The sequence below is a fragment of the Tupaia chinensis genome, unplaced genomic scaffold (assembly GCF_000334495.1).
Source record: "Tupaia chinensis unplaced genomic scaffold, TupChi_1.0 Scaffold000129_1, whole genome shotgun sequence".
Taxonomy (NCBI): Eukaryota; Metazoa; Chordata; class Mammalia; order Scandentia; family Tupaiidae; genus Tupaia; species Tupaia belangeri.
In genome coordinates this window covers 358,063-369,197 of record NW_006159598.1, presented here as the reverse complement: position 1 = coordinate 369,197, position 11,135 = coordinate 358,063, and the positions used below count along the sequence as shown (strand labels likewise).

Genomic DNA, 11,135 nt, shown 5'->3' with positions numbered 1-11,135 from the left:
AGCTCGCGGGGCGGGGGGTGTCGCCGCGCCCCCCCCCCAGCCGATGGCTATGTGCAGCCCGCGGCCATGTGCAGTCCACGGCAGCGAGCTTGCAGCCCTGCGCAGAGGGAGGCCCTGTCTGTCAGACCGCACCGACCCGGTGCTGGCACCTCTGGGCCCGCTCCCTGGCACACATTCGGTCCTCTGACTTGGTGGCTTGTGCACGGTGGAGAGAGGAGGAGCCCGGCCCCAACTCCCTGCTCCTCCCTGGAACAGACATGCTGTCGGCCGCTCGAAGGGGCTGAGTGGTCGCCCTAGAAGGCAGCCCCCATCAGGGGAACTGGCATTACCCCGGGGCCAGTGGGGCCAGTCCGCAGACAGAAACCGTGCCCCTCCCCGCGGCAGGGAGCCCGAGCGAGAGCGTGAGGTGGCAGCCAGTTACCCCTCGTGGGCAGCCGGGCAGCCGTTTCCCCTCCCTGAGCAGTGGGTCAGTGACACCCACCTTGCCGAAGGACCAGGAGGCTCGTGTCTGGCTCATGCTGGGCACAGTGGCTAACAAAGGTGAGCTCTCTCCCACGTCCGCCCTGTGGCTTCCCTCCCAGGCGGGCTGGCAGGCTCCTGGGAGCGAGGACTGAGCCCTGCTGCTCCTCCCTCTGCGCCCCGCTTTCCTGGGGTGTCGCTCTCCATAGGCCGGGTCTTTATTTAGGTGGTGAGCTCCCCAAGGGCCGGGCCTGGTCTATGAATTTCTCGGTCCCGAGGCCCCAGCGCATAGTAGGCCTAGCTGCATCTTTGTTGCATGAGGGAATGAGTGAATGAACGAGCAGATGGGTTGGGTGTGCAGGCTTCCGTCCGGACACGTACAGGTGATGGCTCAGCTCGAGGCGGCGTCTCAGCGAACGCATGACTGAATGAATGAATGATTTGAACAAATGAATCGTGGCCACCCCCAACCCCCCATCCTCCATCCTCCTCCTTTCTGTGCGTGTTTCTTGAGCACCCACTGTGTGCCGGATGGTAGTGGCTGGGGCCGTGCGATGATCAGACTTGGCACCTGCCCTGGGGCGGGTGGGGGGAGTTTGCAGTCTGGCGAGGAGACAGACGTGTAGACAGATAATTGCGGGGCGTGAGGTAAGTGTGAGGACGCCTGGAAACACGAGCTTCTCCGGGCACCCGGCGGAGGGAGCCACTCACTAGACACGGATGCCGCCTTGGCTTGGTGGGAGTGGGGGGTGAGCCTGAGCTAGTGGGCGCCGCTCTGGCCCCGTGCCCCTCCCCGTGGGGGTCGGGTAGGGGTGTGTGAAAATGTGCAAGGACACACGTGGCAGCCGGGCGACGGCGTGTGTGAACACAGGCGCACACAGGGAGCGAAAGCTCTGTCCGTGGTGCGTCCGGCAGGCGGAGTCATCCATTCCATGAGCCAGATGAGGGCTAGGGTCTGAGGACCGGCTCGGTCCCTGCTGCCCCAGCCGGCTGTGTGGCCCTGGGTGCGGGACCCGCCCTCTCCACGCCCGTGCTGTAGCTTGGGCCCTGATAAACATTCTTGGGTTTGTCCTCGGAGGAGGTGCTCGGCGGGTGCTGGTTAAATGGCGTCAGAGCGAGCTGGAGTGGAGTGGACTTGGGGCCCAGGCTAGGTTTGGCCAGGCCGAGGCAACGAGAAGCGGAAGTTCCCTCTTTGGCCTCTGTCACCTGAACCATTGCTGTGGGCCAGGCAGGGTTCCAGGCGGTGGGCACCGCTGACGAGTCCTCCCTGTGTAAGGGGTGGGGGTTACTGAAGAGACACACGCCAGAGAAGACGGCGGCTCCCGGAGACAGTGTTAGGGAAATTAGCAGGGCCAGCGAGGTGGGGCAGTGGTTAAGGCAGCTGGATCCCACATCGCCAACTGTGTGGTTTGAGTCCCAGACCCGGCAGCCTGAAAAACATGCTAAGCACTGTGTGCATGCCCAAAATCTGGAGAGACAGCCTAAGGATTGCAGTGGGCCATCCTACCAGGGGGGGATTTCTCACTTTCCCTTTCTCTCTCTCTCTCTCTCTCTCACTCATGTACCCTATAGCAAAAAATGTGTTTTTTTAAGAATTATTTTTATATAACTTCATTTATTTTAATTTAACCAGAGAGAGAGAGGGGGAAAGTGAGAAAGCAAGCTGCCAGGTCCAGGACTTGAACCACGGTCAGCTATGTGGGAGTCAACCCACCATGCCACCTGCCAGCCTCCTCCCCAAATTTTTTAAATGAAATGAACATTGGCTCCAAGGACTCCCCAACCCATAGCCAGTCACATAAACACAAATGAATTGGGGAGCAGGACGGGCATTCTGGACAGGGCGGGCAGAGATGGCCTCTCTGAAGAGATGGCACCTGAGTGAGATCTCGGGTCTGTGCTCCGGGCAGAGGGAGAGGCTGGCACGAAGGCCCTGGGGCAGGTCCTGTCAAAGGAAGCAGGAGGCCAGGCAGCTGGAGCGCTGGGAGCAGGGGAAGTGGTAGGAGAAGAAGCTGGTGAGGGCGGGTGGCCGCGCAGGGCAAGGACGCTGGGTTTCATGCCAGGAGTGACGGGGAGCGATGAGTGCTTGACACTGACAGTCACTCAACACGGGTGTCCATGACGCCCGGCCCTGCAGGCCCGGCCCCCTCCACACCCTCGTGATATGTCCCCCTTCCTCGGTGGCTAGCAGAGGGTGTGATGAAGATCGAGAGGGTGGGGTCTGACAAGCCCCGATCGTCACCAGCCGGGTGACCTTGGGCTCCCACAGAAGGCTTAGTGTCCTCACCTGTAAAATTGGGATGACGGTTTCCATCCCGTGGAATTGTCGAGCAGTCAGTGAGCTTCGGCCCTCCACAAGGTGTAGACGTTCCCAGCTGGGGCCCAACCCCTCACAAGGGACACGTGGCCACGGAGTCACCAGGGGAGGGAGCGATGCTGGCATCTAGTGGTGGAGGCCGGTGTGCGGCTCTGCCTGCGGCGTGCAGTCCTGGGGCCCAGTGTCGGAGCGCAGAGCTGGGGAAGGCCCGTGGACATTCGTACTGGCCAGGGTCGAGCACACGCCACGGGCCCCTCACGTCCCTCAACGTCCTGACGGCCACATTAACTAGAGGAAAAGGGGCCAGGCGATATCCGTGTTAGTAACACATCTTACTTAGCACTGTGTATCCTAAATATTATCTCTTCACCATGGAGACGTGATGAGAGATATTTCAGTTCTCTTCCTTATACTCTCAGAAGCCAGGGTGTATTTCACACACAGCACACCTTCGATTGGACTGGCTGTATTACTGTTTATTGATTTCTTTCTTTTTTAAATTATTTTACTGAACATTATTTTATACTCGTTTATTTATTTTTAATTTGGCCAGAGAGGGACAGAGTGAGAGAGTGAGAGAGAGAGAGAGAGGAGGAAAGTGAAAAAGCAAGCCACCAGGTTCGGGACTCAAACTGCAGTCAGCCATGTGGGAGTCCAGCACCCTTCACTACCCCACCACCTGCTGACCCCTCTTTAAAAAAAAAAAAAAAAAGGCAAAAAACTTTATTTGTTTTTGGAGGGAATCTTTCTTCCTTCCTTCCTTTCTTTCTTTCTTTCTTTTTTATTTTAATTTTAACCAGAGAGGAACAGAGTGAGTGAGAGAGAGAGAGAGAAAGTGAAAAAGCAAGCCACCAGGTCCAGGACTTGAGCCACGGTTGGCCACGTGGGAGTCCAGCGCCCTAAGCCACCATGCCATCTGCCAGCCCCTATTGCTTTATTTTTTCCATCAGAGACAGAGAGAAAGGAGCCCACGAGGTCCCCATGGTGTAACCCGTCCCCACCTCCCCACCCCTTTGGCCAGGCTGGCAGGCGCCCGGGGGGTAGAGGGAGGTCCCAGACACGAACCCGGGCCCTTTCCGCGTAGGTTCAGGTGCACCCCGTGGGCTGTCCACCTTTCGGGTGCTCGCGAGCCACGCCTGGCAAGTGGCTGCTGTCCCGGGCAGGGTGGTGTCTACCTGGTGATTCCTGAAATCCTAGCGTGGCGCCTGTGTCCGCTCACAGTGACCTCGGTTTTCTTCCTTTTGTTCTGTGCCACCGGCCACCCTCAGGAGACCTGTGCCAGGATCCTCCTCTATCGAGGGGCCAACAAGGACGTGAAGAATAACAACGGGCAGACCCCATTCCAGGTCCGGGGCGCGTAGGGCACGGGGGGAGGCAGGAGAAGGAGGGGCCGTTGGGAACGTGGGCAGACATGGCGGTCTGGGGGCTACTGGGCTGGAAGCCCAGGCCTGGGGAGCCTCCCCACTCCCCCACGCTTGCGGCCTCTGACCAGCTGCCCCCTTGCCCCCAGGTGGCTGTGATTGCTGGGAATTTCGAACTGGGGGAGCTGATCCGGAACCACCGGGAACAGGACGTGGGTGAGTGAAGGCAGCAGGCTACGGGGAGAACTGTGATGGGCTTGGGGGGCTGGGGACTTGACTTGGGGCCAGGGCAGGGTTGAGAAAACCCTGGAGAAGCAAAGGTCCGAGGAGTGGTGGGGGGGACTCAGGCGCCCTGCCCCTTCTCATCTCGGTCCTTTCTCCCCCTGCCTCCCCCCACCACCTCTTGCCCACGTGGCCCTGCCTGCCCCCCCTCCACTGCACCCTCTCAGTGCCCTTCCAGGAGTCTCCCAAGTACGCAGCCGGCGGCGGGGCCCCCCGAGGGCAGGGCTGACGGTGCCCCCAGCGCTGCTGCGGGCCAACAGCGACACCAGCATGGCGCTGCCAGACTGGATGGTGTTCTCCGCCCCGGGGACCTCGTCCTCCGGGGCCCCTGGCCCGACCTCGGGGCCACAGGGCCAGTCACAGCCCCCGGCCCCCAGCACCAAGCTCAGCAGTGGGACCCTCCGAAGTGCCAGCAGCCCCCGGGGCGCCCGGGCTCGCTCCCCATCTCGGGGGAGGCACCCCGAGGAGGCCAAGAGGCAGCCCCGCGGACGGCCCAGGTAGGGGAAGACTCAGCCCTGGCCACCAGTCCCCAACCCTGCCGAGTCCCTCCCCAGAGCTGCCACTTCCCGGAGGCCACCCAGCTGCTGGCTTCCTGCCAGTGCCTGGTGGGTCCCCGTCCACCCGGGGGAGCGAGAGGGGCTGCGCTTACCCTTGGCCCCCTCCTCAAGTGCACCGAATTTCAGCCGAGTGCCTGCTCCGTGACTGGGACTGGGTGGGGGGCAAAGAGAACCCCCCAGAGAGTCACTTCCAGCCCCGAGGACAGACAGTAACAGGGCAAGGTGAGAGGCAGAGTGTAGGGCGTGGGTGGCAGGGCAGTGGGGAGGGCATTCCGGCGTGAGCCTGCAGGACAGGAAGCCAGCGCAGAGAGGTGACTCTGAGGACACAGGGAGGGCGGGCGGGGGGCACTCAGGGTGAGGTGGACCAGAAGGATGGTGGAGGGGCCTGTGTGTCCTGAGGAAGAGGGACCATGGCTGGGCAGGGTGGGCAGAGGAGCAGGCCTGACCAGGGGAGGCCGGAGTTGCGAGGTGTATGCGCTCAGCCTCAGAAAGCTGGAGCAGGCAGTGCGAGCAGGGCCGCAGAGGGCCCAGCAGAAGAGGAGGCAGGAGAGGGGGCAGAGGCAGCAGCAGGAAGGCAGAGGGGACCCCCAATGCCCTCTCCCTTCGGAGACACCAGAGCTAGGAGACCGACTCACCTGCTCCCCACCCCGATGCTCCATCCTTCTCCCCTACCCAAGGAGCCCTGTTCTCCTGGAGGTGCCCCCCCCCCCCCCCCCCCCCCCCCCCCTGCCTCTCACACCCTCTGTGTCTTCAGCTCCAGCGGGACGCCCCGGGAAGGGCCTGCCGGGGGCACAGGGGGCTCAGGGGGCCCTGGGGGCTCCCTGGGCAGCCGCGGCAGGCGGAGGAAGCTCTACTCAGCGGTACCCGGACGCTCCTTCATGGCTGTGAAGTCATACCAGGCCCAGGCTGAGGGGGAGATCTCCCTCAGCAAGGGAGAGAAGATCAAAGGTAAGGAGGCCGGCGTTAGGGTGAGAGCGAGGGTGAGGCCGGCGTCTGGCGGGGCTGCGGGGCCAGGCTGGGCAGGTGGCACCTGCCCTCCAGCACCTAGGATGCTGCGAGCCCTCGGAGGCCTCTGGAGCCCGGGCGCGCGCTCCTCCGAGGAGCAGAGCTGTGGTGGCGACGCTGCAGGGGGCAGTATCGAGGCAGAGGGGCAGCGGTGAGCCTCCAGGGACACTGAGCCCATGCCAGGCCCCGCTGAGCACTTGACTCGGGCAGTCTCACTGGACGCTGATGGCCCGTCCGGGAAGGTGTCCTGAACCCTGTACGGCACATGAGCGAGCATCGCGTAGGGAAGTGACACGCAGTCCAGGCCCCCGTGGCCTGGCCCTTACCGTATGGAGTGTGAGGCCGAGCAGCCATGGTGTCACGGCCGCCTCCACCTGGTGTTCTCATCTGAGGATGGGCGGGGCTCTGCTGCGGGCTCTGCCGAGACGAGACGGGCAGGTGTGGAGCCCAGCCAGGGCGAGGGCCCTCGACAGTGGCTACTCTTCGCGGGGTTCATCTCTGTTGCTTTTCTGTCTTTGGAAGATGGTGCCTGGAGTCCCCGCTCGTGGCTTTCACGGGGCTGCTGCTTGGACAAAACGGCCTTTGGAGCACGGGAAGCGAGTGTAGATGTGGGAGTTAAGATGAGGCCGAGCAGCAGCTCTTTGCCAGACTCCAGGCTTCCCTGAGCCGAGCAGTGCGATAGCTGAGAGCCAGGCTGACCGTGTTCAAATCCTGGCTCCACCGCTCGGGGTGACCTCGGGGAGGCAACCTCTGGGCCTCCGTTTCCTCATGTGTTACACGGAGCCATTGTGAAGACGAGAGGCGCCGGCTGGTGTAAAGTACTTAGACCACCGCTGGGTGCGTACTTCGGGCTGTTGGAGGCCAGCCTGGGTAAGCGAGGGGGCCTCTGGCAGGCAGTGGGCCCGAGTGGGCCTTGAGGGCTGCTCAGGCTGAGCACCAGGTCTTGTGCATCGCGTGTTTTGTGGTCTGTCTCCCATAGCCCGCACAGCTGCTGGGTCACGCAGGCACAGCTGCGGGTCACGCGTCTCCGGTTTGCCAGGGCCCAGGTCCGTGGCCTCGCACACGGAAGGCCTGCACGCACGCGTGCGGGGGGCATGAATGGAGGGGTTGCCAAAAGCGGAAGCTAGCTGTGGGGCAGTCATCGTCAGAGCCAGAGTGCTGGGAAGCGTGTCGTGGCGGGAGCAGGCCAGGGCTGAGGGACCACTTGTTCTGGCAGAGCATGGACGAGTTCTTTCCGAACTCCACGCCCAGCAGTCCTGAGCAAGCCGAGGACACCCTGCTCTCCGTAGACCCCCCTTCCCCAAAGCGACTTCATTGCATCAAGGCACACCCATGTCCATGGCACCACCGGCTTCCTCACACCCAGTGAGGCAGCAGGTGCTCTCTGCTCTGAGAGAGCCCACGCCCGAGGCCTTGACCGGGCCCCCAACCCCTCCCCTGCCCTCCGTGCTGACCTTACTCTCATGCTGCTCTCTCCTGCACTCGCAAGGCCCAGAGCCCTCCCTCTCCCTGTTCCTCAAGTGCTTCACACCCTTTGCTGGACCTAACTCTGCCTGCATGCGCTTCCTTCTCCCTGGAATCCCTTACTCTCCGCCTCTTCAAATCCTAGGTTGGCCTCAACCACATCCTTTAGGTCTCAGCCTTGGCATCGCATCCTGGGGGACACTTTCCTGGACCCCCTTCCCATCTAATTCACATACGCCCACCCCGCCACTCTCCAGACACCCTATTCTTTCCCCCTGAGTGCCGGCCTCAGCTCTGACAGCCACTGGCCTGCTGCTCCACCAGGGCCGCGCTGGCTGTGGGCTGGGTCTACTCTGGTCCCAGCCTCAGTGGTACTAAGGAAGACTCAGTGAACAGGCGGGTGACCACAGACCAGCAGGCCAGGCCTGGCAGAGCCAGCTAAGAAGCCGAGCCCTTGGCACCCTGTCTCCTGCTCTCCCCTGACCTGAGCTCCCCTCCTCCGCCCTCCAGGAGGGAGGCTGTGCGTGGTGAAGGCCGCAGCTCAGCACCCAGCATGGCCGGGCCTGCAGGGCCCAAGCCATCCCTGGGCACTGGGTTTTCCGTGTTAGCTTCAGCTTCTTCACCTATAAAACAGAGAACAGTTGTTACCCTGGGTAGGTGTGAAGGCTGAGCGAGGAGGGCAAATACAACAAAGGTGGGACACTGGAGGGACAACAGGGACTGAGTCGCTGTTGCAGGGGGTGGGGGGAAAGGGAGCCTCTGAGGAGCCTCTGCGGGAGAGGCAGCTGAGCTCCGGAGACAGGCTCCTCAGGGTCTGTCCATTCCCAGCTCTGTAACCTTGAGCAAATGACCTTGGCTCTCTGAGCCTCAGTGTTCCCTAGTAAAACAGGGATTGTAAAAGCGTGTGCTGAGGGTCTGACTGAGGGTCTGGCCCACGTGGGAGCTGCCGAGCAGCCCCCGGCCATCCTTGCTAACTGCGCGTGGCTGGGAGGCGGGGCTGGAAGGGAGTGGGCTGTAGTTCCAGGTGATGGACAGAGGAAAGGGGTGGTTCTGGCAGAGAGGCAGTGGGAGGGGTCTAGAAGCGAATGACAGCAGAGTACTGGCAAGGAGACAGGAGGTGGCAGGGGCAGTGACGGCAAGGTGGGAGCTTATCCCAGAAGCAGTGCCCCAAGTCCACCTTGCCTGGGAGTGCTCAGGGCAGTTACAGAGCTGGGCCGTGACCAGTTGCCGGGGAGGCCAGGCCCAACCTAAGCTGGGATACATGTCCCACACATGTACCCCAATCTTTGTCCAGTGTTTCTAGCTGTCCCCATTGGGCCCAGAAAGCTAGAGTGCAAGTGTGAGACTCAAACCCCTCCTCAGACGGCCACCAAGGAGACCCCAGCCCAGGGGCAGGAGTCACGGGAAGGTGGTCCATGTGCTGGGGGCTGGGCAGCAGAGACACCTGCCTTTCTGTGTCCTCGCCCCTGCCAGTTCTGAGCATCGGGGAAGGCGGCTTCTGGGAAGGCCAGGTCAAAGGTCGTGTCGGCTGGTTCCCTTCTGACTGCCTGGAAGAGGTGGCGAACCGCTCCCAGGAGGGAAAGCAAGGTAACACCAAAGCCCCAAGTGTCCTCAGTGCACCCCAAGTTTCTCCTGTCCCTTCTGGCCCCTCATGAGGATGGGGTGCTGGCAGGTAGATGGGAAGGTCTGAGCCAGGAGCTTGGGGGTGGCCTTGTGGTTTCCAAAGTGAGAGTCCAGGGTTGTCCCTCATCCCCTACAGAAAGTCGCAGTGACAAGGCAAAGAGGCTCTTCCGGCATTACACCGTGGGCTCCTACGACAGCTTCGATGCCCCAAGGTAAATGTCCTTACACCCTCGGGGGCTCCCCTTCGCACCTCAACCTCCGTTCACTCTGCTCCTTCAAATATTTCCACCTCTGAGTCCCCTCTCTACCCTGCTCCCCCTAAAACTTTATCCAGGGGTGGGAGGAGACAAAGTTGGTTTCAGACTACACAGCCCGGCCTGGCCCATCCTTAGCAGCCACTGAGACGGCCCGGCCCTGGCGGAGCCAGCTGGCTGGTCCCCTGGTCCCCTCCTTCACGAGCCCCGTCCCTGTGCAGTTTGTGCAGTGGAAGTGTGCGAATCCCATGCCTCGCGGGGTGGGGAGGGAGAGGGCAGGGCCCTGCGGGAGGGGTGCACTGACACTGTTCCCCTCCCTGGCTGCTGGCTGATTTGCTTCGGAAGCTTGATGGATGGGATTGGCCCTGGGAGGTGAGAGGGAAGGGGCGGGGCGGGCCGGTGTCAGGATGGGGTGCCTGTGGGGGGTATGAACGTGTGCGTGTGCATGACCAGAGCTGAGGTTTCCCAGTGCGTGAACATGTGTCTCCGTAGGCACGCATGACACGCCTCTGTGTGCACGTGTGGCTGGCGGCCCCCGCGGGGTGCCCAGTGCAGACTCTGTGGGCCGGGGTCTCCACTTGCTCTGTTGCTCTGTACCTGCGGCCGTGTGTGTGCTGTGTGGACCGTGCTTCTCTGAACCGTGGGCAAGTGCTGCCAGAAGTGTTGGTGTGTGCTCACACCTGTGGACAGGCGGTCTCCGCACGTGTCTGTCCCCCTGCATGTCACCACGCGTGTACATTAGCACCTGCAAGTCTGCATGCGTCTGCAGTGGGCTGATCAGCCTGGAATTCAGGGTTTGGGGTTTGGGGATGTTGGAGGGCACAGGAGGGGAGGACCCCAAGTCTTGGGTGTCCAGAGGGCAGGGCTGTGGGGGAGGGAGGGTCATACTCTGGTGTCTGGAAGATGACTCTCTTCCTCCACTCCCCCATCCAGGCCAGGGTCCCTTGTTCGTAGCATCCTCCATTAACTGTGTCCAAACCTACGTCTCTGTGTTCTGGCCAGTGGGGGTGGGCCGGGTGGGGGTGGGGCTGGAGTGCCCCCCTGCGCCCCGAGTGTCCGAGGTGCTTGACCATTGTGTGTGTTCACCTGGCACGTCTCCGGCTCTGGGCACCGAGTGAGTATCGAGTCTCCCCATCTCCCAGTCAGCCCCTGCTCCTTGTCTTGGTCAGTGTCTCTCTGGGCTGGTCCTTGGCCCTGACGGGAGTCCAGCTAGAAGCGCTGGGCCCTCTGGCCCTGGCTCCTTCTCTCCTGCTGGCTGTCTTGGCGCGGCAGCCCATGTGCTGCTGGGAGAGTGGTGTGTCCCGGCCCCCCTCCTCCCGCCTCTCTGCCCCTCCCCCCCAGTGCCTGGTCCTCCTTGTGATCCTGGGCAGGATGAGCTGGGAGGGAGGTCCAGCTGGGCCCTCCTGGCCTGCCGCCTCACTGCTGCTCCTTCCTGGTGGCAGCGCTCTGGGCGCTGTGGCCGGTGCGGCCCCCTGGCCTGGGCTTCTTTTGGGGGGAGGGGTGTCTCTCACTGTCCTGGGCCCAGTCTGAATGTCCTGGCCTTGCCTTGCCAGGACCCTGCAGACTGTGGTGAGGCGCGCTCTTTGTCAGTCTGTGGTGGTGGTCGGTGTGTCCCCTGGCCGGGCGTCTCACCCTACGTCCCTGCCGGGCAGTGGGGCTGGGTCCGCGCGTCCCTGCACGCGGTCGCGAGGCATCTTGTGTGATGTGCGTCCCTTTCCCGGCTCTCCCTCGCTCTGCACCTGCGCGGGAGGGCTCTGGAGGGGGGAGGGGGTTAAGGGGGGGCCCAGACCGGAAGTGCCCCCCTTCTCCTGCC

At 62.6% G+C, this 11,135-nt stretch overlaps 1 protein-coding gene across 1 annotated transcript in view; it reads left to right on the top strand.

Annotated features, from left to right (window-relative positions):
• Positions 1-11,135, top strand: part of SHANK1 (SH3 and multiple ankyrin repeat domains 1) — a 57,085-nt gene that overhangs the window by 9,200 nt on the left and 36,750 nt on the right. Inside the window, 8 exon segments of the mRNA XM_006144690.1 lie at positions 4,045-4,122; positions 4,287-4,353; positions 4,587-4,613; positions 4,616-4,916; positions 5,731-5,924; positions 8,919-9,032; positions 9,205-9,280; positions 9,668-9,694. Of these exon segments, the coding sequence (XP_006144752.1) occupies positions 4,045-4,122; positions 4,287-4,353; positions 4,587-4,613; positions 4,616-4,916; positions 5,731-5,924; positions 8,919-9,032; positions 9,205-9,280; positions 9,668-9,694 (884 nt within the window).